The sequence below is a fragment of the Calonectris borealis genome, chromosome 26 (genome assembly GCF_964195595.1).
Source record: "Calonectris borealis chromosome 26, bCalBor7.hap1.2, whole genome shotgun sequence".
Classification (NCBI taxonomy): domain Eukaryota; kingdom Metazoa; phylum Chordata; class Aves; order Procellariiformes; family Procellariidae; genus Calonectris; species Calonectris borealis.
Genome location: NC_134337.1, coordinates 3903706 through 3929314, shown reverse-complemented (window position 1 = coordinate 3929314; position 25609 = coordinate 3903706). Strand labels below are relative to the sequence as shown.

Genomic DNA, 25609 nt, shown 5'->3' with positions numbered 1-25609 from the left:
AATACAGTCTGAATTCTCTGGTCTGTTTATTTCTCACTTGTCCTGAAGTGTTTCGCAGCATCGCTGCGTGCTCAAACGCTGAGAGGCAGCTGTGCCCTTGCAGTGACAGTGAAAGTGATGGCACATTCAGTTAGTAAAATGTGTTGGAAACCCTCTGATTTAGAAACACTTACTGTCAGTATAAGGTGTGTGCTTACCACTTAACCCTTCAGGTTTCTCTGAGTTTTCTGACCTTGATTCTAAATTAACTGGAAGAAATTTAAAGAGCATGGTTGGTAGGGAGGAAAGCAAGGGAATTGCATCTGGAAATGGCCTGATGAAGCTACAGAATCATGGAGTGATTTAGGCAGAAGAGAACCTTTGCCTGGGACAGAGTCTCTTTGCTAGAATTGAGACCAACATTGCAATTTTGGCTTTAGCTGCTTTCATATCCTCCTTCAGTGATCAGGGAAATTTCTACCACTGAAGACGATAATTTGCCTAAAATAGCTGTTGCAGCTATGGGGAATACGTGAAACCACAAAGCTGCTAGCAGTTAAAAATTGATGATAAAAAAGCCATTACTTTTCCATCTGCAAAGCATTCTGTTCCTGCTTTTCAGTGCATTCTGTTCGGCCAGGTAATAATTTCTTTGATGCCCAAGTGCCACAAAGCACAAATTGGAATCCAAAGCATGAAGGCCTGAAAAACAAATCTGGTAACTAAAGCCCAAAATAACCCCCTCCTGCAGCCAGCACTTGGACAAACAACAGCAGAGAATAACAGAGGAGGGATGTGATTGTGTTCTCACACCTGCAAGGGTTTTTGGCATGGCTGAAGAGGACTTGAGCAACCCAAGTACATTACAGAGAGCAGGTAATCCAGGTGTGGATAACCTCTCTGAATTTTTAAGTTCTACATCTTGTTCTTCATGTGGCTGAAAGGAGCAGGACACGGGTTTGGGGACAGGAGGTGCCCGCAGCTCACCCGCCGCCGGGCTGTGTTGGGTGGGGCAGGCGGTTGGGTCTGGAGGGCAGTCGGCAGCGTGGCGCTTCCTGCGGCTATGGGGAAGTCGCTTAATCATTTGGTGTCATAGTTTCCCCAGCAGTTAAATAGAGATAATACTAACGAGCCAGTTTGTACATTGCTCTGAAAATAGCTCTGGGAACACTGGCAAATAGAAGCAGTTTTGGGAATGGGGTGGAAACAGTTTGTAGCACGAAACTCTGAGCCAATGTGTAAGAAAGAAGCTTTGTCAAGTCTGCTTCCCAGCAGTGGCTGCTGTTTTGCAGGCCATCAGGCAGAGCTCCTGAGGCATCCAGCATTGAACCACCGATAATAAGCTTGTCTCTTAAGTTCTTACATGCTGTGTCTAGCAAAGCATTTAAGGCTGGATGCAAACCCTTTAATGTTGTAATTTGGAAATTTGTTATTTCCTAGTACATTTTGATGGCTTTTTTACTTTTTAAAATTTTAATATTGAGGAATTCTTGACGGAAGGACGGAACCCCAGGCTATTATGGAGTAAAATAATAAACAGCTACCACTTCTTTGTTCAAGATGGATGGGAAAAGAGAGTGCGCATGTAACAGGATGTGGCGTTTTCCTTTCGCAGAGAGTAATCTCTAAAATCAGGGTTGCTATGCTGTAGTTTACCAGAAAAACCAAATTGTCAATTTTACGAACTGTCAGCTGGTGGATGTAAGGTGTTTCCGACCACTTCCACTCGGCTTGAGAGAGAGAAGTATGGGCTGTTTCTGGAATGCTAAATAGACTCTCGTTGCAGCAAAAATAAATTGCACTTCAGTAGCTCAGGAGGAAAATGTGGCTGGATATATCCTCACATCAGCTGCTGGGTTTTGCAGAGCCTTGCGCGGGCTGCACGGAACCTCTCCACACCACTGCTACTCTTCAGACGAAGTGCCGGGTCAGGAAAAGGGGCTGTTAAACATGACTCTTCTCCCCTTGTTTTATTTCTCCTAGGCTCCTTGAGCTCTTACCTCCTCTACAGCTGCTCAATTGAGTCTGAATTATGTAATAACCTGTTATTTTCTGCAGGTTGGAAACAAAAAAGCAGGTTGGATTGCAGGGTGAATAGTTGCTTAAAATCTGAGAAGTGGGGCTTCTGACTAGTGCGTTTATTTATATGTTTCTTCCTAGTTTTCTCCGTGTGTTGTTATTTGCTTGAGGTTTAGTCTTGGGAAATTCCCTGGCAGCTGACGAGGGTTTGCATTCCAAATTTCAGAGCATGGGGCAGCTGGCATTTAAACTTTACTGAGCTTTCAGCCGATGAGCTAGAAATAGTAAAACAGTTCCTCAGCAAGGTGGAGTTCAACCCCTGCCAAAAACCCAGCCTCTTGTCCTTCATTAGTTTATGGTTTGCTTTACAGGTCTCCTAGTACCAAATTAGTTAACAGTGGGTGCGGTGTAAGAAGCACACCTCGTCGGGAGCCTTTGCAGTTTTCCAGTATTCGGAGAGCTTCAGAGTCATTTCTGTTTGGGACAAAGTGTCCTCAGGGGTCTGAGTATGTGGGGAGGCAGACTTCAGGGAGGAGTGAGCTGACATTTGTGCTTTGTGTAATAGTTCAGTCTCGTTCCTGATCTGTTTGGAAATGTTGATTTTCCTTTGCAAGTTTAACTTGGAATTGAATTTCTAAGTCTTTTTATCTTAGCCATGTTGTATTGCAGTAGATAACTTGGAGCCGACAAAACTGGTAACTTGTTTGTTTTGGGCCTAAAGATGTTTTATGGCCCACGTGAAACTGCATTTGGCTTTGGGTGGTTGAGTGGTCAAGCCTTTTATTCAATGTAGTTGAAGCTTGGAAAAACAGAAAGCTGGTAAATGAAAGCCACCAGTGGCACATGTATACAGGCACATCGATGCACTTAAATCCACCCTGAAAAGGAGCCTACCAGTATGGTGCTAAAGGCCGTTACCAGGTTACATGGTAACGTGTACAGAATTTGTTGTGTAACTTAAGTAGGGCAAAGTCATCAGGATTATTGCATTGGGGCCTCTTCGTCCGCAAAGGAAAATATTACTGCCTACAATATATCTACGGTACACCACTACTGTATGCAGTGTAGGGCTGGAATTACGGACATGATTGTCAATAATAAGATGTGGTGCGTTCCATCTTCTAAACAAGCGGTTAGTTTGGTATTGATCAGATTCCATTAAATTCTAAATGGCTTTATACTGAGTTGGTATGATACCAACTAGATTAGTACTAGATACCATCTAATACTGTGCGTAAATTAGTCTCATCTTCTGCTAATTCAGTGTGTTTCTCTTCCTTGTCTGCAACTCTGAATCTCTCAATCTTGAGTAGTTCTGTGCATGCTCACCGGACAGATTGTTCCACAGCTGTACCAAAAGCTTGAATAAGTAAAATGGCTTTTCTTCCTGAAAGGGCTTTTACTTCTTCTTCCTATGTGTCTTCGAGGCGCTATTTTTTCCCTTTTTACAGAAGTTTTGATCACTTGCCCACTTTTATTTCCTCCAAAATTATTTTTCAGTTCATTGTCAGAGACGTATCTTGCAGTTAAAGCTTCTGCTGCTGAAAGTTTTCCTGTATTTGGAAGTCGCTGACCTTTTCTTTTACTAATTGTGAACCTTTTTTTCCAAGTAAACATGCTCTTTGGCTCCTGAGATAAGAAGGTTTAATATGAGGGGAAATGTTCTATCACAGAGATTTTTGGATTGTAGAAGATCTCCCCAAGGAAGATGGAAATCCCATTAAAAGGCCTGTCCAAAACCTAACCAGACAAGGCTCTGGGAAAGATTTTGGGTGAGGCGCAAATCTGCATTGGCCAGAATATAGGGGTTTTTTTTCCCACATCTAATTTCTGTCCGTCTGCCGTAGTTGCTTAGATTACATATTTGTGTTACAAATTAAAGCAGAAAATCTTCATCTCTTCCCTTGCTGTTACCCTTATGAAGGCACGAACCTTGTCTGCAGCAGTTTCCCTGGGGCCCTTAATACTGCTTGTCTGTTTTCAGATTGCAGCTGACAAGTTACCCCCTTCCTGGCTTACTTGTGTTTTGAGTGTTTTTCCATCTGCTGCCTGCAACTGTGGCTAGTACTGCAAGCCATACAGTTGCTTGCTTCTGCCAATAGATGATGCTTGTCATTGAGTAAAATCAAGGTCACTGGTGTACTGCTAATTAGTTCTCACATATAATAACCATAGTAACAAAGGTATTAATAGAAATAAGTGTGTTTAGCTGTAGGTAGTGGTTACGTACAATAGACAATGATTACTGAATAACTGCAGAAGAAGCTGGGGCAGAAAATCTAGTTTGAGCGTATGAAGCTACTGACGAGAGGGTTCCCATACCACGTGGCAGCAAGGTAATGAGAGAGATGGATCTGAAAAGAAGTTTTATGATTTCAGACATCTTCTCCTGACATTATCTGTCTATGTATTTGCTCAGTTGGAGACAGTGTGGCCAGACAGCTACAAATGTGAACATAAATTTATTATTTATGATTATAGCGTGGCTTTGGGCCAGCAATCGGATTTGGCCGAACTGCCTCTTGCAATCAGTGAGTTTGTGGCCTCTGGATATGCAGGCTGATGCATCGGGCAGTCGTTCTTTTAGTAGTGACATCATTTTTTTTGGTGTATATTCAAGCTGATGATTGAGCAAATAGACTGACACTCCTGTGCCTTCCCCATCTAAAACATGAAATGAGGCTTCAAAGCAAATAAATCATGATCTCAGAAACTGCCCAAGAAAGCTGAGGGTTTCTGTAAAGAACATCATTCTTTTAGGCCAAATCCCAAGAAGGCATTGAGGTTTAAATCATCTGGGTGTTGTTAGCTTCTTAGGAAAGAGTGAGACCTTCAGTCTGCTATGAAATTAGGATAGTGCTGTTAACGACTGTATCTGTCTGCTTCTTCTGAACATTGATCGAGGCCCCTAATACTTGTGTCATCTAAAGTGGAAAGAAACAGTGGGAAACAGACTGTAGGGAAAACTCTTCTCCGCAAACCACTGGGCTAAGTAAGAGGCTTGACCTAGCAGGACTTCCCTAGCTATAGCTGTTGTAAGCTTCTGGCTTGTATTTCCCATTGCCTTGGTTGTGAATGCAGCAAGACCTTTTTAGTCACTTGAAGGCTTGCTAGAGATGCTGGTGGCTGTGATGGTCCATTTGGCTACCAGAAGCAGATCAGTTTCTGGCTAGCAGACACTTTCAGAGACAAAATGTTGCTTATGGTATTGTTAGTATGGATACATGCGTGCTGGTGTAAGTGTACACAGATGCAAAATGCCCTTGGGACTCAGCAGTGACAATTCCATAGAAGATAGAAAAAGGTTTTCTGATTTGACTTTTGTCATGGTAATCCTGGCAAGCTCAAAAGGAGTGCTGTCCTTTGAGTTTACTGGCTTAGCGCTACGTGACTTCTGTTAGAGTTGCAAAAAAAAAAAAAAAAAGTGCAAATATCCCACGCTGTCAGTTTTCCTAATAGCTACCATTTTCATTCACTTTTCTCTAAGCCAGCAATCCATGCTGCCAAAAATGTTACTGTTGATGAGTATGAATGGAGCGAGTCTGCCAACAAACATCTAAAATTGTCTGCTCTCACTGCTTTTTCCTTCCCCTGGCAGTGACCAAAGCAGTTCCTTTCAAGAAGTAATGAAGATTTGACATCTGTGAACTCCGGAGTTCACAGGCACACTTCATCTGTTTTCTTCTTGTAAGCCCCGTCTAACATGCATTATCTGTATCAAAATGTCTTAAATGTGAAGATTATTCCATTTGAAGATCTCGGATTCCTTTACAGGGGGGGAAACTGAGAGCAAGGGACTTGGTAATAGGCATACCTTCAGGAATTTTGACTGTGTGGTTTAAAAGAATTTGTTTTAGTTTCAGATTTTTGTTTACAAAACTTGCAGCTTCTGTTGTCCCATCATTGGTGGGGTCTGTGGCCTTTCTTTCGGGGGTGGAATGGCACATCGTGGTGCATCTAGAATGTCTCATGGAAAGGATTCTTCTGTAGAGTCTGGTAGTACTTGTGGTAGTTTTCTGACCTGTTCAGCAGGATTTCTGCAGCCTTTCCCTGTAGATGATTACAAATAGTTGTTTGTTTTCAGCTATATTGTGTTTCATACCACTTTCTCCACCAGTGTCCTGTTTCACTGTGTTACTGGTTTTTTTGATACGCATACACACTAAATAAAAGTAATTCCCTGGTTTAGACATGTCCTTATATTTTGCTTCTGTATTACCAGCTGAAAGCAGCTTCCCCGTCTAAGCATGCTTAGCCTAGGATGAGGATTTGAGACACCAGGGTTTTGATCCTTGCTTTACCAGTGTGAGAAAGCTGCTTTGCGCCTCAGCCTCTCCCCGCCTGTAAGCTGATCACTACCCACAGCAGCCTGTGAGCTAACAGTGCCAAGTCCTTTTTATTATCTACCTGTTCAGGTTGTATTTGTTTTATTCTTAGTATCCAATCCCAAGTGGACATGATTACAACAGCTTTCAACAGAGCTGGTTCACTAACACAAGACGAGGATGCTCATGTATTGCCTGTGGAGGTATTTGGTCTAATTTTCAACAGTGTCTGAGATTGTGGGTGCTCGCAATGGGTCTCCAAGCACAGACCTTACAGATACTCAGCCTGTCCCTGCATTTCGCCTCCAGTGGAGCAGCCGCTGTAGCACGCTCTGGAGTATGTTATTTCTTTGTACAGATGCTGAGAAGCAGTGTTGAATTTGGCTGCCTTTCTAGGTGTGTTTAAACAAGAGGGCCTGTGGTTAAAGGGAGTAACGAGTTTAAAGTGAATGTGTCAGCCTGAGATGCTGGCAGGTGTGTTATAAACTTGGTCTTTAATCAGCTGCCAGTGTGTACCTTCAGCTCAGGGGAGGGAGGTGACAGCATGACACAGTAAATGTCTGACTCGGGCGTCTGTGGCAGCAGAAGACTCTACAGTAGCAGGGATCGAGGTAAAAAGCAGTAGTAGGCAAACTCACAGCTGTTTGTGCCACCCTCCTCTTCCAGGAGTTGCTGCATCGGTCATGTAGGGTTGACATCAGTGGCTCTTCACTGTCCATCAGACTTTCTCCTAACAAAATGTTCACTTTGGAAAGGCACTTCTCCTCCAGGAAGCCCTGGGTTGACTGACCAGCAGGTGCTCTGGCATCCCAGTCAGTTTTGTGCTACACCTCGTGCTCCTACAGTGGCCACATCAGCTGCCAACCCAGCGGTGTTGCTCTGGTTCCTCCTCCCCTCCCCTCTTTGAGCAATGACTTTGTTCAAGACGCCCTTTGTGCCTTTCACAGAGAAGTACCCCACGCTGCTGGTGCAGGGAAAGGAGAGAGAATGGCAGCATGTGACAAACTCTGAACCTAATCCTGCTTACGCTGACAATAGGGTCTTTCTTTCTCTTCCGCTTTCTGGACCACTGTACAGAATTGGAATTAGCATTAGCATGGAGTAATGTGTGGAATAAGCCCTGGCTGTGGTAGTGGGTAAGTTGTTTGGCAGGAAGTCTTCAGCCTTGATTCCTGTGACTGCGGAGTGTCCTGGTGCGAGCTGCCTCGCTCCCTTGGCAGTGGCCCCTTCTGCACAGAAGGGTTGTTCGATGGAGACAGCCGTTCCGGTGAGGTATTGCTGACATGCATACTTCCTCTGTGGTCTAGTGCCCTCTAAACTGGCTTTTCTGGTTCCTTAGAGGTCACGATGGTTTTAATGAAGTCAGAGGTTTTCAGATTTGCCCCGGAATAGACTGCTCTTGAGCAGTCCTGCTGAAATTGTTTCATCCATTGCATTTAGATCTCAGACACATGAGGGATCTGAAGATACTGGGCTGCGTACAAGGGAGGTGGAAACAACAGAAGCCCTTGGGAGGAGGAGTTGCAACGGGAGAGAGCAGCAGCTGCTGGTTGCCAAAAGGAGGAGAGGACAGGAGCTTGGGCTGGTCACTGGGCAGGGGAGTTAGGTTGCATGCTTGGACCTGCTGACCAAAGAGCAGGCTGGATTGCAAGGCTGGTGTTTAAAGAGACAGCCATAAAAGTGATTTATGAATGATCTTTTACTTTGCTGTGTCAAAAACATCAAAAAGAATCTAATTAAACTTTTCACCACTGACATGGCACTTCTGGGGGGAGTAAAATTGCTGACCTGTTGCAGTTTGGCTTTGGTTTTCATTGGTTTTGTCCTAGGGCAATTTTGCTGGTTTCCAGGTTCCCAGTGCTTTAGAAGGAATTTTCAGTTTCTCAAACTTGAATTTGATTTAAAACAAAGAACAAACAAACAAAACAAGCCCTTCAAATGTCAAAGCTTAAAGACATTTTTTCTGGAGTAACCAACATGCCCTGGGTTTAAAAATGTCAGAAGGGGTTTAACAAAACAGCAAGCAGATTCTTATACTTAAAATAGCTCTTTTAAAGGCTCCTCTAGTCTCAGCAGCTTTGCTGGGGCTTGCTTTTAGAGTCTCCTCTTTCTTCTCTTGTAGGTTTACCAAGAATCTCTCTCCAGACAAAATCAACCTGAGCACGCTGAAAGGGCAGGGGCAGCTGACCAACCTGGAGCTGGATGAAGAGGTGCTGCAGAATGTGCTGGAGCTGCCCACCTGGCTTGCCATCACTCGGGTCTACTGTAACAAGGCATCTATCAGGGTGAGCGGAGGAGGCTGCGCTCATGTCCCCAGACACAGCTGAGGCCTTCTAGTGGCAGCTTCTGTTTGTCACTTGGGAATTTCTGATGAAGAATCGTGATGTGATTTGATCCACACATCTCAAAGCCTGTGCCTTAGATGTGAGATTTGCTAATTGAATGCTATGAGATGGCCTGTGGTGAAACCTGCTGCGGCTGGCTTTGCCCAGCACTCTGCCCCTGATGGTGGCCGGCAGCAGACGTAGAGGATGCCGAGAGAGCACAGGAAAAGTGTGCTGTGATCCTTCCTCACCTTCAGGTGACTTGTTAAGCCAGTAGTGAGGTCTCTGTAGTTAATAGCCACTGATGAATTTCCAGGAATTTGCCCAGATGCTTTCTGGACCCTCTTACTCCTTGAACATCCAGAGCCATGGCAAAGAATCTCAGAGCTTAACTACATCTGCTTTTGCTTGTATCAAGCCTGCATATTCTAGTTTTAGTTGACAACCTCCTGGCAGTGTTACTGGAAGAAATAGTGAACGATCATTTCCTGTTCATCACCTCCATGTCACTTAGGATTTTACAGACATCTCTGTTTGGTCATTCCCTGCTATTTTGATAACAGGGGAGTTTTCGGTGTCTTCCTTCCTCCATGCTGACTTTTTTTTTAATGCTAAAGAAGTAACGCAGACCTCCAACAGGAATAGGAAGCAGAGAGAAATGGAGTGCAGTTCTCTGAAAGCCTAATTATGCTTGAGGTACTGTAAAAATAAATTGAACTTGAGTCTTAATTGTTGAAAATGCAATTCCTCAGAAATGCATGAATAGTGCATGTGAAAAGCTGCACTCTCTGCACTCAGTCAGCCTTTATGCCCACAGTTATCCATTTACATGCATAATCGCTGAAATTGTGCATGCACTTGCAGTTGCACTTTTGCACACTGAACTCCTCTTACAAATTCTTCCTCTTTGTGCTTTTGAGAGCAAAAAAATTGGGGTTTTTTTTTTCAGTTTATATGAAATGCCAGATTGTTTAATCTCAGTTGGTACTAACTATAGTTGCATTACATGAATGCAAAAGTTTTTAGTATATCGAAGAGACTTGCTATAAAAGAAGTATGGTTCTACTCTGCCAAGTGACAATAAAAATGAGCCTGTCTTGTTCATCTGATCCGCTCTGTTTTTAGAGTCAGATCTGCTTAATTTAGTAACAAACATTTGTTCCCCCTCCTACGAGAACTGCAGAATAAGCGTTGCTGTAAGAAAATAAAATGAATCTTTTTGGTTTGTGCACAGCCTTCAAAAGTTACCTGACTTCCACTGACAGCAGCAATTAATTGTAAACTCTTTAAGGACAAGAATGTTCTCCATAAAGGAATATGAAAAATCAGAATTTGACCTGCAAAGTATCTGTTACTCTTGATGATATATGAGATCCAAAAGCTAAGCTGGATTTATAGATCTGGTGGCTGGAATGTCTTTTCACTTGTCTGTGTGAGCCTGTGTGACCTAGATCCAGTGAGACATGATGGATTGTCACTGTGGTAATTTCTCAGAGAAGAATGTTGGGCTCAGATGGTTCCCTGCAATTTCTCACTTTCCAATGCAAAGATAACTCTTGTAACCTCAACTTTATTGTTTCAGATCCAGTGGACAAAGCTGAAAACACACCCAATCTGCCTGGTAATGTTTCCTCTTTTGTTCATTCTTTTTCTTCCTCACTCTTTTTAATCTCTTCTACTTCAGAAGAGTTCTGTGAAGGGAAACTGTGAAGTGCATGCTCAAATTTTCATTTGACCTAAATTCTCTAGGTCCTTAGTACATAGGGGAAGGGGACTTCTGAGAATAGTCCTGTTTGGCAATCAGTGACTTCCCACATTTCACTGCAGGATGGAGCTGGGCTGAGCTCTCAGTGGAGTCCAGGGCAACTTTGTGCCTGTTTTTTATTGTTTGTTTTCCCCTGCTTCTGGGAATTCAGATTACCAAATGATCCTGGCACTGATGGTGTGAGAGCTTTAACACATGAGACTCTTGGAGAGGCAAGAGACTCCAGAGCTTGTTTATCCCTGCCCTAGAGTCTCAGACCTAAGGCTGGTAGGCTGAGCTTGAGTCTTGGTCTTGTATTTATCGCTCCTATGTTCTGTCCTTACAGTACCTGGATAAAGTGGAGGTAGAGATGCGAACATGCGAAGAGCCTCGGCCACCCAACGGACAGTCTCCCATTGCTCTTGCTGCAGGTCAAAGGTCAGACCCCCAGCCCTGTGGTTTCTTTCTGACATGCTCCTGGGGTGTGGGTGGCCGTTGTTCTCGATGTTAACCATTGGCCTCTCTGCACTCCGGTTTAAGTGGCTCTAATATTGCTTATAAACCTTGGAGTCTCTCTGTGTGTAGCCTTACCTCTACCAGGCCTTTTGTTGTAACAGGTGATGACTTTGAGGGATCTTCTCTTTGCAGTGAATATGGCTTTGCTGAAAAGGTTGTGGAGGGGATGTTTATTGTTGTCAATTCCATCACCATCAAGATTCACTCCAAGGCCTTTCATGCTTCTTTTGAGCTATGGCAGCTCCAAGGCTACAGTGTCAACCCGAACTGGCAACAGAGTGACTTGCGACTCACCCGCATTACTGATCCACAGAGAGGAGAGGTAAAGAGTCGTCTTCTGTGCACGTTATGACAGGCAACATAAGAGTGGCGCTTGTGCTACCCCAGCCCTCTGGGATAATTGGGCTGTTGTCTGAATTCTCATACAGTGACAGCAGAGAGCCTCGGTGAGCTTGCCTATCATCTGTTGGAGCAGGGTGGCTGAGAGCTGACTTGTGTTCAGAGCTTTCTCTGAGCTCTTCTAATCTGAGAGAGTGAAACTGGAGAAGCTCTGAATGCCCTTGTGGTTTGTCTGGTTTTAAACTCAGTGTGAGAGGGGGGGTTAGATATTACCTGGGGCATGATTTTGGTTTTGTACTGGGATCACAGAAGAAAAGTGCATTGAATTATTTTCTGTGGCCTTGTTTCATTCCACATCTTCTAAGCATTTAGTTTAATCCTTAAAGTTGTAGAAAATCTCAGCATTTTCCTATTTTTTTCCTTCTGGGTAGGTTTTGACGTTCAAAGAGCTCACCTGGCAGACACTTCGGATAGAAGCAGATGCCACTGACAATGGCGATCAGGATCCTGTTACTACTCCTCTGAGACTCATTACCAACCAAGGGAGGATCCAGATCTCTCTCAAGAGAAGGGTGAGAATTTCCTCCATGCTTTGCAGAATACAGTCTCACTGCCTGGTGCAGTGATGATGCATATTTCCTCCCACGTTCCTCAGCAACCGTTCTTTTCCTTCACAAATGTTGAGCCCAAGCTGCTATATCGCTCTGTGTTTTCTGTTAGAGACAGCTGTGTTCTTACCAAATGTCAAAGCAGTTTATTTCCCAGGGGAGGATAACATGTATGGAGCAAGTTTGAACATCCCAAGGAGACCTGTCATCTCTTTACTGGGAGATTAAAGCCTGGTAGCCTTATTTTTGGGTGTCAACGGAAATTGATGATAAAAAAAAAAATTAAAATTAAATCTTTTTTTTTTTTTTTTTTAAAACCAGTGAGCAATTTGCCTCCTAAAGAGGAGTTAGCTTTGACTACTTTCCTTCTCAGAGGAGGTACTGTGGACATCCACCAGATAAGTTAACTTCTCTCTCAGATGAGTTTCAGAGCAGCATCTCTTGTTCCTGCCACAGCTTCTGTCTATTATGAAGAATGTATATATATGGTTGCAATTCTTAACGTCCCTGACTCTTCCTTGCTGTTTCAGACCAAAGATTGCAATGTGATGGCATCTAAGCTGATGTTTCTGCTTGATGACCTGCTCTGGGTGCTGACAGACTCTCAGCTGAAAGCAATGATGAAATATGCAGAGTCTCTGAGTGAAGCCATGGAGAAGTCTGCACAGCAGAGGAAAAGCTTGGCACCAGAGTCTGTACAGGTGAGTGATGTTGGTCTGCCAGGAGAAAGGAAAAGACAAGGTGAAAGAGACGGTTTCTGTTAGTGTGGCATCTGGCCCTTGCTCACGGAGCATCTCCCTGGTGGGAACTGATAGGCTTACCTGGTGTCGGATCAGCATCGCGTGGATTGTGGGCTATTGGATAATGAAGTCACCAAAGGAGTTAGATTCCATTGCCAGTAAGCATTAGAGAATGTTCATATGTAGTCATAGGCTAGATTCTGTCTGGTGGCGGGGTAAAATTGGTTTTAAGTCGCATGGGTTTCTGGATTTGGCTGGCACGTGGAAAGTTGCAGAGGGTCCCATGAGGATTTGATTTGGTAATAAACAATAAATATGTTCTAGAAATAATTTTTTTCTGTCTCTGAATGACAATCTGCATAGCCTGGGGGAAGGGACTGGTATAATAAATTATGACATAAGACCACAGTGAGCTGTGATGCTCAAGGGAAAACATTGGCATCCAATTTCACTGTTGTTGTTCGGGTTTCTTTTTTTCTTCCTAATACTCTGGAGAGAGTTCTTGATTTTTGCAATTGTTCTTCGGTTTGCCTATAGCTTAGCAGTGTATGAGAACCTTAGAACAGCTGCTTCTGCCAGTAACCTTGAACTTCCCTTACCACTTTCTTTGTTTTCAAAATGCCGTGCTGAGTTTGACGGACGTCACAGAATAAATACATAGGGTAGAGGAAAAAAGATGTTTTGAGGGACAAGGATGAAGGAAGAGGAATATCACTGCTGGTGGTGGAAGCTCCACGGAAGGAGGGCTATGCACATAGTGCAGTGAGATTACATAGAAGGTGGGATCAGGAATACTTAGCCTTTTTTGTCCAGGAGTCTTAAAGCATATTTCAAGATAAGTGAATGGTAGCTTGATGTAGAGGAGGCAGAACCACAGACAAAGAGTTTGCTCTTGAGAACACAGGAAAGGATCCAGATTTCTGGACTCCCAATTCAATTTCTATAAATTGATGCGTTGCAGTCTGGAAGATTGCATAAGTTGTTTTTAATTACATTATAACCTCTCTCATTTTCTTTTCTTTTTTTTTTCTCCCCCCTGCCCCTTTCTATTAGTTCTTACCAAGCTTGTCTCTCTCTAATAGATCACACCGCCTGCTCCAAGTACCCAGCAGTCCTGGTCTCAGCCGTTTGGAGTCAGCCCAAATGCAAGTAGCATTGGTCAATACTTTGATAAGCACGACATGAAGGAGTCATCGTACCACCTCCTCATCTCACGCTTGGATCTGCATATCTGCGATGACAGCCACACTCGAGAGTCAGGTAACTGAGAGAGCAGCATCAGGAGGATGCTGCAGGAGGAAAACATTAATCCAGTCACCAATTTTCTCTCTTGAAGGAGGATTTTTCTTTTGAAAACAAGCATCTTTCATGTTCCTGTTCCCAGTGAGGCAACAGGCAGTTGTTCAGGCTGATGGAGAGATCAGTTCTGTATGTCTGAACTAGGTATTGGAAAATCTTCCTTGGCTCCATGGGATAAACATGGGGAAGTCCATCAGTGGACATGGTTGCCAGTGACTTAGTTGAAGTGATAAAGGGTATGCTCTACGAACAATCTGGTATTGAGCAAGGGGGATAAAGTGTGATCGTTCCACTTGGTAAGAAAAATTTTTGTTTTGACAGTGTTCAGGACATTAACAGTAGCATAGCTACAAAGATTCTTGGCCACCTTTGATAGACCATTCTCCTGCCTACCATGTTCTTTTCAAGCAAGCCTTTGCTAACTGGTGTCTGTTTTACTCCTAGCTCCCCCCTACTGAGATATACTTCTAAGTACTTTTTTCTCTTTTGAGGCAAATGTACCTCTCTCTCTGCACAGGCATCTCTGATCCAAGTTGTACTCTTTGTTTCTACCCTTCTTCCCTTTAAAAAAGAAAAAAAATTCTCCTACCCACGTCCATCACTATTCCAGGTATTTTTGAATTGGTCTGCGTATCACTGTCTCCTGAGCTGCTGTTATCAACATCTTCGCCCAGTTTTGTTGTCTTTATTTCAGTGGCCCTACCAGCAAGTGTTGGAAACACAAGTGCTGATTATTGTAGTGGCAAGTATAATTGATAGGGGCCTGGGAAGCAATGGGATCTTGCATTTTGGTATTTGGGATTCTAGGTCTGGTTCTTATGATATGAATTGTTGGCCTGTTACATTTAGTTGTCCTTTTCCTTGCCTAGGACAAGATTTGATACAGCTTTCTAAAAGATGATACCCTAATACTGTCCATGGTGACAATCAATCTGTAGTGGCAATCAAAGCAATGTTGTTCTGAATTCTCCTGGATCAGGACTTGGTTTGCAGAGCTGATCATGGTTTTCTCTGTTCTGTTTTCCACAGGCACTTTGAAGCATGGGATGCTGGGAGGTGCCATGCAGCTGACCTTCAGGAGGATGGCTTTTGACTATTACCCTTTCCACAGGGCAGGTAGGGGAGTATGTGGCCTCCCAGCTTGAGAAGGGGGATAACAAAGAATTTGAAGAACAGTGATGCTATATGGCTTCAGGCAGGACTGGAAGAAAGGCTACACAAAGGACTTGGAACTTAAATCCTCCTGGGCAGGGTTAATCTAATTTATCTGTTAGTGGATGACTGACAAGGTGCTGGCAGAACAAAGAGAGGAATAAGTTGTTGCCTAGTGAAGACTTAAAGTTGAAACTTTGGATTCCTTTTCAGTTGCTTAAGCTCTGGATCTGGTTCTTACATGTGCCTAATCAATTTGGAAGGGTTATAGGATGTATCCCAGAGGAAAATCTGTTTGTGGTTAACTGAAGAATCAAGGAAAAGTGACCTTGGCATTCTTCCCAACACTTCAATTTGGAACACTTGCTGGTAGGACCAGCTCTGTTGTGTGAAAGCCTGCACTTGTTTCACAAGCACTTAGTGTGCTGCATATTGCGTATTCCAGATGTGGTATCAATAAAGAGCGCTGTACAGATTTGCAAATGTTTGAGGGGCACAGGAGGGTTGTGTGTATCCAGAACCTCATTTTTAAAGCCAGGATGTTTGATTTCATGCAGGGGATGCCTGCAAGCATTGGGTGAGGTACAGTGAAGCAATGGAAACGCGGGGACAATGGGCAAAGAAGTTGGTCAGTGAATTTCAAAGCAAGATTGAGAAGCTTTATGAAGAAATGGACCCTGCATTTGCCAGGACTCCACTTTCCCCCTTCAAAAGGAAACCAGGTAATGGTATTTGATAAAACTCCTAGTAAAGCAGGAGATGGTAACAATTTTGGTCCATCCAGCAATATCTCTAGTTACCTCTCCCCAATTTAGCAGGCTGATTTGTTGGTGCAGAAATCCATAGCACAGTAAAAATCATAAATATAATGGCAAAGGAAAGTGGCTGTCGTACTGGAATAACACTGCAGCACGAATGGACAGACTGCAGTGGTCGCTTTCCTAGCTTATATATTGCGTTTCTCCATAAGTGAGTATATAAGGAGTAAATTAAATACTTAAAGCCTGGCTGAAGAATGTGTTCTCTTGCTACAGAGCACACTCATTTTTCACAGTGTTCTTCCATCAGAAGTCTTAAGGTTTTTTTCCTGCCTAGCTGTGCCCATCTGTTTTTAATTTTGGGGCTGTTAATTCTGCTCTGTAAGCACATACGAGTTGGTATTGATGGTGGAGTTCGCTGCAAAAGAGGCGAGTAAAACCCTACTGGTTCTGCTTTTCCATCCCCACAGATACTTCGTTAAGTCCTCAGAAAAGTCCCTTAGAGAAAGGCCGTGTACCTCCCACAAGTTTGCCACGACTCCGGCAGCCTCCCTGGAACCGGCTTCGATCCAGCTGTGTGGTAGTTCGAGTGGATGACTTGGATGTTCACCAGGTAGGATTTGAGCAGTGTCTGGATGTGTTCATGTAATTTTTAAAAAAGAAATTTAATCTGATATGATTCAAATAAATCATGCAAATCTCATGTCATCCAAGACAATCAAAACTCTGCCCAGAGAACTCAAATGCCATTATTATGTAGCATGTAAAACTTTTAAACCAAGTATGAACTGCTGATAATTTTCATGTTCAGAGGAAATTGCATGCATAACCACAGAGTTTCTGCACTCTGTGTCTGTTCACATCTAAACTTGCATCAAGCATTAGGCAGGCCCAGGATAAAAGATTTTATGCATTTGAGAAGTTAGTGGGGATATGATTTTTGACAGAGGAGGAGTAAGTCTTCCCTCATGCTTTCTGACCCAGGACAGAAAGCATCACTAGACGGGATCATGCTGTACATCCATATACTCCGTAACCATTGCCAGAGCATAATCAGTACCAGATACTATAATGGACTTATCAACATGCTGTTAATCTTGAAGAAAGCTCGAATAGATTTCAGTTCTGTCCATTTACATCACCTAATTCTAATTGTCATGGCTGTTACTAGCACTGACAGAAGACATAAAGAACTGAATTCCCTCAAAGGAGAGTAGTTGACAATATTAGCAGGTAGAAAAAAGTTTTATTTTTACTTGAAAGCAGTATGTTTGATGTGTAAATGAGATGTATTGAATACGGGAGACTGCAGGGTTACTGGAACACTTTATTTTACCAAATCTGAATTCTGCACAAGTGCCTTACCATTGTGTTTTCAGGTTTCGACGGCTGGTCAACAAAGTAAGAAACCCTCCACCTTGCTTTCATGTAGTAGAAAATTCTTCAAACTTCCTGATCAGGTCTCTGCAATCCATATTGAATTCACAGAGTATTACTTCCCAGACAATCAGGACTTTCCAGGTAATACACCAAGGTTAGCACCTTCTTTCATAAGTTTCTTAAAGCATCAGTCAACTCTTGATTATTTAGGTGTGTTAACCCTATTACATATTCTCTGGGTGTCCATTTTTTTTCAGTTTTCTGATATTTCTAATATTTTTTTTTGCCTGTGGGAAAGTGGGATAGAGTTTTCCTGATGCAAAATGTGGAGGCAAAGTTGTGCTTGCAAAATGTATCCAGGAACGTACTGAAGGAGCTGCTGTGTCTGCCACTCTTGGGGTTCTGCCTTATTGATTAGCACTGGAGTAGGACTGTAGGGTGCTCTGGGTGCTCTGCAGCTGACTTAATGTGAGACCTGGAACACTTTGTTTCTCTGGTGCACCACAGCTTCCCCCTCTCATCAAGAGATCTCTCTCCCAGTGGGTGTTGAAGCCCTCTGCATTGGTTTTGTCAGTGCAGGTCATACACTGAGCTGCAGACCACTTAAAAGTGCCTTTTCTGCTATTAGTGATCTGTCTTGGTTCTGTTTCTTTCTAGTTCCATGCCCAAACCTGTATGTACAGCTGAATGGCCTGATGCTTACCCTGGATACAGCAAGCGTGCTCTGGATAAACCTCTTCTGTCTGGATCTTTATCGCAGCTTGGAGCAGTTCAAAGCCATCTACAAGCTGGAGGACTCGGGCAAGCATGATGAGCATTTTGATGTTCGACTGGATGGCTTCCGGCTGAAGGTACCATTCATTTCCTTCCTTTCCCAGTCTTCAGCGTTTGCTCCCTCCCTGTCGTGGAAGGAGTATGAGACCAGGACATAGCTGGAGTCCAGACTGAGAAAACAAAACCTCCACCTTTCTCTGCCTTTCTTCTGTATAACACTTTTGTGTTAGTTTTGTTTTGATCTGTGGGCAGTGAAACAGGTGCTTGAGTTCTAGCCCAGAACAGGCAGGCAAGTCAGTATTTATGAAAACAGTTTCAAGGAGAAATTGATGGTTCAAGTAGCCGAAAGTTGTTTTCTGGCCTTTGGAAACTACTTTGACGCTCATACCGTTCCTGGTAGGCCTGTGTCTGCTGCATTGATGCCCTATGGTGTTTGTCATCGACCACCCTTGTTAGCAGTTTTGTGAGGAGTCTTAGAGGCCTGAAAGTATAGTAAGTCCTTGCAGAGAAAGATCAAAGTGAATGTTGTAAGTTGAGCTGCTACATAAGCCATGGATGGTAAAAGAACCTGAAATAAAACTCAGTTTAAATTCCCTCGCGTCTGATTCCTCTTCCTTGATTTGTAAATTTTATTTAATTTTTCAGATAGGGATAAATTGAGAGTCTAGTCCAGCTCTTGGGATTTTAGTAGAGACCAAGACTTCTCGATTGTTTATATATTCCACAGTTGATCTTCTGTGTAAATGAGCAGGATAAGCCTCTGTTAATTTCCCTTCTCACCACTTCATTTGTAATGTCTTTCTCCTCTGTGTAGCTTAACATCCCCGTGGAGAAGAAAGTCACTGACCATCAAGATCGTCCACAGACACTCAGCATTTGCACATCGGAGATGACTGCCACCAACACCCGCCACGCTCCCTTCTGCAGCTGTCAGGACCTCCAGAGCCTCTTCCGTAAATTTGCCAGTTCAGAATTCTACCACTCCAGCTACACTAAGTTCCCAAGGTCTCAGGACAATTTCAGCCTTCTCCACACCCTCTTCTTGCGCCATGCGTATGAGGTGGATGGTAGGCCTCAGAAGCATCCAGGCTTTCCCCAGCTGCTACACAGAACCTCTGCCTCTGAAGATCTGTGGTCTATGAATTTCACTGAGCTTTCTCTGGACTTCGAGGGGGCTGAAAGCTCAAAGGGCAGAGCCCTTAGCTTTATTGACCCTTTTCCGCTTTCCATTTGGGCCTGCCTTCCCAAGAGATGGGGGCAAGCTCAGGTATCTAAGCGACAGGAATTGGCTGCCTCTGAGTTGAAAATCAAGCCTTCTGCCAGCTTTAGCAATCACTCCAAGAATGAGAACCTTTCCAGAGAACATGGGGTTTGTCAAAGATCAAAGACTGACCAAGATCTGAAGAACATCTACAAGGTCCCAGAGACAATGGATGTCTTGGGAGAATCTGACTGTGAAATTGATGATGGAGTAGATGATAAAGAGCTGGACGCCTCTGCTGATATCCATGTGCTTGTGTCCTCATCTGTTCATGTCAAAGTTCGGCTCAACCACTACCAGTACTTGGTGCTGCTCAGGATGAAAGAAGTTCTGCAAACACTACAGGAGCAGTTGGCCCAAGATACCCAGGAAGTGACTGGGTCTCCTTTAGACTCTATGTCTGCTTGTGTAGGAGTTATGTTCCACAGTGCCGAAGTGGCCCTACTCATGAACCCCGCACCAGGCTCTGTCTTGGAACCCAGATCCCTTGACTCCGACACAACAAGCCTGATAGAGTCTGAGCTCTCGCCTTCAGACAGCAAGGAGGGGCTCGTGGCCGAAGAGAAGGAGCTGAAATCGGAGACCAGTTCGGAGAAGGGAGTATGCAGTACCTCAGAGATCCCAGAGGACAGTGGGATTGAAAATACAGGTACCAGTGTAACCAGTGTACCGCTGGAGAGGCTCCCAAGGTCTGCAAGTGATGGAGCTCTGAGTACAGCTCCGCGTAGTAAGAGTATAGAGGAGAAAGGTTTGATAGAGGAAGCACATGAAGCTGTGGAAGCCCTGGCTGCAGAAGGACCAGCAGAGACGAGCAGCCATCCTCAGAGCCCTCCTGCCCTCCCTTCTAGCCCAATCTCGGACACGCAGCCCTTGGGGAGAGGAAACATCACTCTCAATGGCCAGGCAGAGCTCATCCCTTTGAAGAACATAGAGGTGGAGTTGTCTAGTGCACTGCATATCACAAAGGATGCCACGAAGGAAGCTCTGCACGTGACTATGGACCTCACCAAAGAAGCCATGTCTATAACAAAAGACGCTCTGAGCCTGAGCCGGGAGAAAATGACCTCCACCATGCAGAAAATGCTCTCTCTCCCCCCAGCCAAGTGAGTGGGCCATCCTCCTGTGCTTCACGATAGCAGCAGCAAGGCTGCTGGGAAGGGGGGAAATATAGGCCAACTGTTCCCTTTCTTTTCATATCATTTGGATTAGAGATGGGTTAGATCTTCATCTCCTGGGGATGGTCTAAGTACACAAAAGTCTGACTTGGAAGTGTTCAGAGTCCAGCCTGATATCTGTATAATCCAGAGGGTAAGCTGTTTGCCTTTATCGCTTTTTTCTTTTGGTAGGGATTCTGTGCCCAAAGCCGAAGAGGGAGCAGTGACTCCAGGCGGGGCTGGCAGCAGCCGAATGCGTTTCTTCTCCATGAAGAGGACAGCATCCCAGCATTCCTTTGACACCACATCTGTGGACGGGAGCGGCCCTGAGGATGGGCTGTCGGTAGACAGCGATGGCAGCGACGGCTTTGTGATGCTCACAGACTCCGGTAACAAGCGCTTGGCTTTATCCTATCCCCCACTCTTATTTCACACCGGTGAACGGTTTTCTGCCATGGGCAATTGAGTCATGCTCTGTTCGTATGGAATTCACTTGTGCCACTCCTCCTTTTTGAAGGCCATGAGTAGTTCACCCACAATGGCTCTTTCTGCTTTTATAGGTGCCTTTTCTTTGAGATGAGGAGTATAAGTGGGTGGGAGGGTGACCCCTGCACATCACAATGGTGTTCTAAGGCGTTTGACCATACTAGAGCAAGGACTGGAAATGTGTGCACGTAGGTGGATGGTACATAGCGTTTAGGAGGGGTTGAGGAAGGGTTGGAAGGGTTGGAAGCAGGGTACACTGAGCATATCAGTGGACGTCTTTCGCTTCAGCTCTGTATTGCTTAAATTCATCTGAGGAGCTGGAGAGAATTCCCTAGAGGATGGAATAGGCTGATAGGCCATGAGATTCAGCCAGATGCTGAGATCAGGACTTCTTAAAACCAGAAAAGAAACAGGATCAAATTGTTGTTGTTCCTTCCATTTCAGAACCCAGCCTGGACCCTCTTCCCTCAGGGCATCTTCCTCAGGTCCACGATGACACAGGCAGTAGAGCAAGCCTGATGGCAGAGGACGAGGGTGGAGTGTCTCCTGAAATAGACAGCTCGACTTCACAGAGTGAAGACCCCAGCCTTCAGCCGGTCAGAGTTCTGTTCCTTTTCACTGTAATATTGTCTCTAAGTGAATCTGGAAGCGAACCATGCGGTGGTGTTTGTTTTAATAAGTGAGCTTGTCGCTTGCTGTTTTAGGTGTCTGTCCTCGTGTTGAAGATGAATGAGGTGAACTGCGGAATAGAGGCACGAGGTGACGATTTGTCCGTTGCTTTACAAGTAAAGAACGTGGTTCCAGAGCAACTGAACAACGTTGGAATGTGGCAGTATCTGCGTGGCTATCTGGGTAAGATGCTGGCTCTTGGAGTCTGCTGCTTTTATAGCTGCACTTTTATAACCGGCTTTTATACTCGCCATCGTCAGGGAATACTCCATTTTAACTGGTGCTTCAGTGTTAACGTTTAGTGTACTTAAGATTGAATACGACTTGTGTGTGACTGAATGTGAATGCTAAGAATCTTTCTGTCAGTGGTTCCAATCTGGTATTTGAAAGATGTTTCCAAAGTGCCTACACAGTCAGGCTCTATGGTGCCTAGTAATCATTGACTGGGATTTTTTTAATTGCTGCTAGGATGCATGAAATGAATTAAAAGAGTGAATAAAGCTATCTAGGGAAACCCTGAAGTTATTCTTGCCCTGAGAATAATGCTTCTGCGCTAGGGTACTTCCCCAGGACTAAATTTGAATTAAAAAAAAAACCAAAACACAAACAAACCCAAAAAACCCACAAAAAAAACCCACAACCAAAAAAAAACCAAAACCAAAATCAAACAAACAACCAAAAAAAAACCACCCAACTCCAAAAAAAGGAAACCAAAAGCACCTACAACCCAAAACTTCAAGTGAAAGCATGAGCAGTTCTTGGACCGTTGATCCTTCCCTTTGCAGTACTGCCTGTGGCCGCGAGGGGGCAAAGTGGGACACAAGGTTAGGTAGTGGGGGACAGTGGAAAGAGCGATCAGCTCTGGAGAGCGGAGCGGTGAGTTTGTGGTCGACTCGTGTATATGCAAAACGAAGGCTAGTTTTAAAGTGTGCTGAGAGAGGGACGCGTCTGGGGCCTTACATGGTCCAGTTCTGGTGTTAGTTCCTGTGATGTGGACTCTTAGTTGTTTGAAATTTGGATCATTTCATGTGAAGGATGATTTCAGACTGCTATCATTGTGAACTTGACTCCATTCTGCATTTGGACAGTAAAGGGCTTTTCAAGATACCTGTTTTGAGTTTATATCTTATTACTGATGCCATCTTCTGCAGTGAGATCTTTCTGCTATAGCTCTAGGAGATCCAGGTATAGAGAAGCCTTCAGACCCTGAAGCTAGTAAGACCCAGCCAGAAGTGTGCTTACGTCTTGAAGTAGGACCTAATGCTGCTGTGCATTCACCGCTCGCTGTTCAGAATGGCTTCCTTCATATGCTGGTCCACAGTTACACAGCAGAGCTCTTCATGTCCTTCCTTACCAACCTTGGCCCCTTTCTTGAGGATGAAATAATTCCAGAGGTGATCCCCATGGAGATAGAAGTTGTGGATGCCAAAATCACATTGAAGGTGAGTGTATGGGGAACCGGATATTCCCCCCAGGATGGTAGCCTGTGCAGAGCTCGCTTGCAAGATTCTGCTTGGGAAAGGATGCTGTGGGATGCTGTAGGGGTCCTGTTTTCCTGATACTGTTTTATTTTGCTTCTAAAAACTGCCTTAGGGATGAACGAGCAACACAATGGAATTGTTGAGTGATCAGATTGTGGAGAAGTGGGAGCCTGACATTCAGATTCTCTCCCCAGCTTTGTTGGTGACCTGTTTTGCAGACTCAAGGGAAAGAATTAAATACCTCTTCCTCCAAGTGCTTGTGTGAAATGGGAAATATTTGATCTTTTCTGTAAACTCTTAGAGAATTACAGATGAAAAACATTCTGTAAGAGCTGGTTCATATTTAGGAGGGGGCACTGACAGAAGTTCTTGATTAAACCTTTTTGAAAGCAATGCTTTGGTTCTACTGACGAGCAGGAACCAGTGTTGCACAGCAGCATGAAAATCTCCAGACCAAGGGATATTGCTTTTTTTGGCTAAGGAATACTGGCTAGGGGTTTGAATCAGGAATTTGTAGGATGACAACTGTGAGAGCAGCCTTCAGGGTGGTGGTCGTAGGCCTCTCCTCAACCTGTATTAGGGATATGACAGAACTTGGTTCTGATCTGTGTGAGTGCGTTCTACACAGATTAAGGCTCACATGCAGCTTTGTATATAAAGCCAGGCTTTTCCATATGGTGGGTGACCTTGGTGAGCTCTGGCAGTGCTGCCAGTCGGTAATGTGACTCCTGTGAAGGCTGGGGGCAAGGGGAATCCTTTGCAGAGTTGCCATAGCTGTCACGGCAGTTAATCTCTTCACTGCTTTGCTTTTTTCCAGGATGACAGCCCCCGGATATACCCTACCTCCCCTGGCCCCGTTCCTATCACCTTGGCAGTAGATCACATCATTGTGAAGCGCAGAGATGATGGGGTGTTCTATCTAACAGGTCAGCAACATCGTTTTATTCTCCCCCGCCACCCCCCAGGCTGTGCCGGAGGTAGTGCTTTGCTGTGCCTGGTCCTGGAGGAGACTGGAACTGAAATGTGATGGTTGCTGCTGGGAAGGATGGGCTCTGGTGTGTGAGCAGTCCCTACTTCTGTTCTCTGCAGTCACTTCTACCAGAATGGGCAAATAATCTTCTGTCTTCAGTGCAAGCACCCAGGTCCTTTGGCTGCTCTGCCGTGTTAATCTCTGGATGCATGCATTCCTGCCTCTCTAGTTCTTGCTGCTTTTGTTGTTTTGCTTGGACAGCAAATTTGATACCTCAGGCAGGACAGGTTAATACCTAAAACAACGAACTGGCAGCCTGAATTCATGCCTGATGTTTCCTTGAGCTCATGCAGTCAGGACAGATTACTGCTTCTTCCCTTGCTTTACTTTCTCTATTTTAAAATGGGAATGAGATTTTTTTTTTCCCCTCTGTTTAAAAAGAGAAGGAAAAAAAAGAAAAAATGTTTAAGTTATTCTTCTTGTCCTAAGAACCCTGTTGTACAAATGTCCACACCTGAATGTTTTCTATGCTTCTTCCCAGCTCCACAAGGGGAGGGCTCACAGAAACAGGAAAAACCTGTGTCAGTTCTTCAGGAACAGAAGGCCCCAGCGGCGTGTGTCTTGGCAGCCCCAGCAGCAGGAGCACGTGGACTGCAGGTGAGTCACTGCTGCCTGTTGCTGTCTGGACAACTAGATAGCTGGCACTAGGCTGGAAAATTAAGTCTTTTGTCTTCATGTGTTTGCAGTTACTGGTAGGTGTGGTGTGTTGCAGATAGGGAGTGCACACAAAAGCAGCCTGTACCTCCTTTTACAGGCATTCTGAGAAGTAAGGATACCTTGCCCAGCATAAATTCTCCTGTTCCCTTTCAGAAATCTGTTTTTTTTTCTGACTGGCTCCATCTTCCCCCTGCGTCCAGTTCCTTGTTAGAAGAACAGGAATCGAGAGGTTCCCACAAAGAAAGAGATGTTTTGACAGAGTAGAGCAAGTCTGACAGCTAGGGAGTTTCAGGTTGCTTAAAGTTTCTGCTATTCAGTTTGAACTTTCTTTCCATTTTGATCCATGTATCTGGAATTCAGATGACTGGTTTATTTTTAAATATGTAGTGTTCTCTAATTATACTTCCTGCTTGATGCCAGGTCTGCTTGGTAAATTGATCACTTGCTATGGAAAAATACATAATAAGGGAGCAATGTGGCTGACTAGATACAGAACTGGATAGGGACTTTGGATTCTGTTCATAAGTTGGTGGCACATCACTTTCTCATCTTTCTCTTTTCCATTTAGTGCAGAGACTTTCTCTTCTTCCCATTCATAGCATCTTGTGAAACAGGGCCCTGACCAGAACTGGAGCACATAAGCATCACAGTACCTTAGCTTCAGCTTATTTTCTGATGTTATTGAACTTAATAGGATCAAATGCAAAGGCTAAATTCTTGAGTAAAAATATTTCTGAGAGCCAAAGGAAAAAACTGTCCCGTGCCATGAAACTGTAGTGGGATCTCACTGGCAATGTTTGAGGACAGAATTAACTTTGTTCATGGAGACAAGAAATAGGAATGTCGGGCATCTGCTTGCTCCGGCTATCATCTTAATTTTAACAGATCTTTAGAAGTGTATCAGGACCCCTTAT

The 25609-nt window shown here is 44.2% G+C and overlaps 1 protein-coding gene across 6 annotated transcripts in view; it reads left to right on the top strand.

Moving 5' to 3' along the window:
• BLTP3A (bridge-like lipid transfer protein family member 3A) overlaps positions 1 to 25609 on the top strand; it is a 36107-nt gene that overhangs the window by 5989 nt on the left and 4509 nt on the right. For 3 of the 6 annotated variants that reach the window (XM_075174063.1, XM_075174065.1, XM_075174061.1), the window contains 19 exons: positions 8446 to 8608; positions 10230 to 10268; positions 10738 to 10829; positions 11040 to 11229; positions 11678 to 11818; positions 12385 to 12555; positions 13677 to 13854; positions 14923 to 15009; positions 15603 to 15767; positions 16274 to 16416; positions 17183 to 17324; positions 17841 to 18034; positions 18772 to 20321; positions 20565 to 20761; positions 21303 to 21454; positions 21563 to 21710; positions 22698 to 22969; positions 23826 to 23934; positions 24520 to 24635. In XM_075174063.1, the coding sequence (XP_075030164.1) occupies positions 8446 to 8608; positions 10230 to 10268; positions 10738 to 10829; positions 11040 to 11229; positions 11678 to 11818; positions 12385 to 12555; positions 13677 to 13854; positions 14923 to 15009; positions 15603 to 15767; positions 16274 to 16416; positions 17183 to 17324; positions 17841 to 18034; positions 18772 to 20321; positions 20565 to 20761; positions 21303 to 21454; positions 21563 to 21710; positions 22698 to 22969; positions 23826 to 23934; positions 24520 to 24635 (4249 nt within the window). Of the gene's footprint in view, positions 1 to 8445; positions 8609 to 8636; positions 8905 to 10229; positions 10269 to 10737; positions 10830 to 11039; positions 11230 to 11677; positions 11819 to 12384; positions 12556 to 13676; positions 13855 to 14922; positions 15010 to 15602; positions 15768 to 16273; positions 16417 to 17182; positions 17325 to 17840; positions 18035 to 18771; positions 20322 to 20564; positions 20762 to 21302; positions 21455 to 21562; positions 21711 to 22697; positions 22970 to 23825; positions 23935 to 24519; positions 24636 to 25609 lie in introns of those variants that run through there. The other 3 variants (XM_075174064.1, XM_075174062.1, XM_075174067.1) reach the window with 2 other exon arrangements.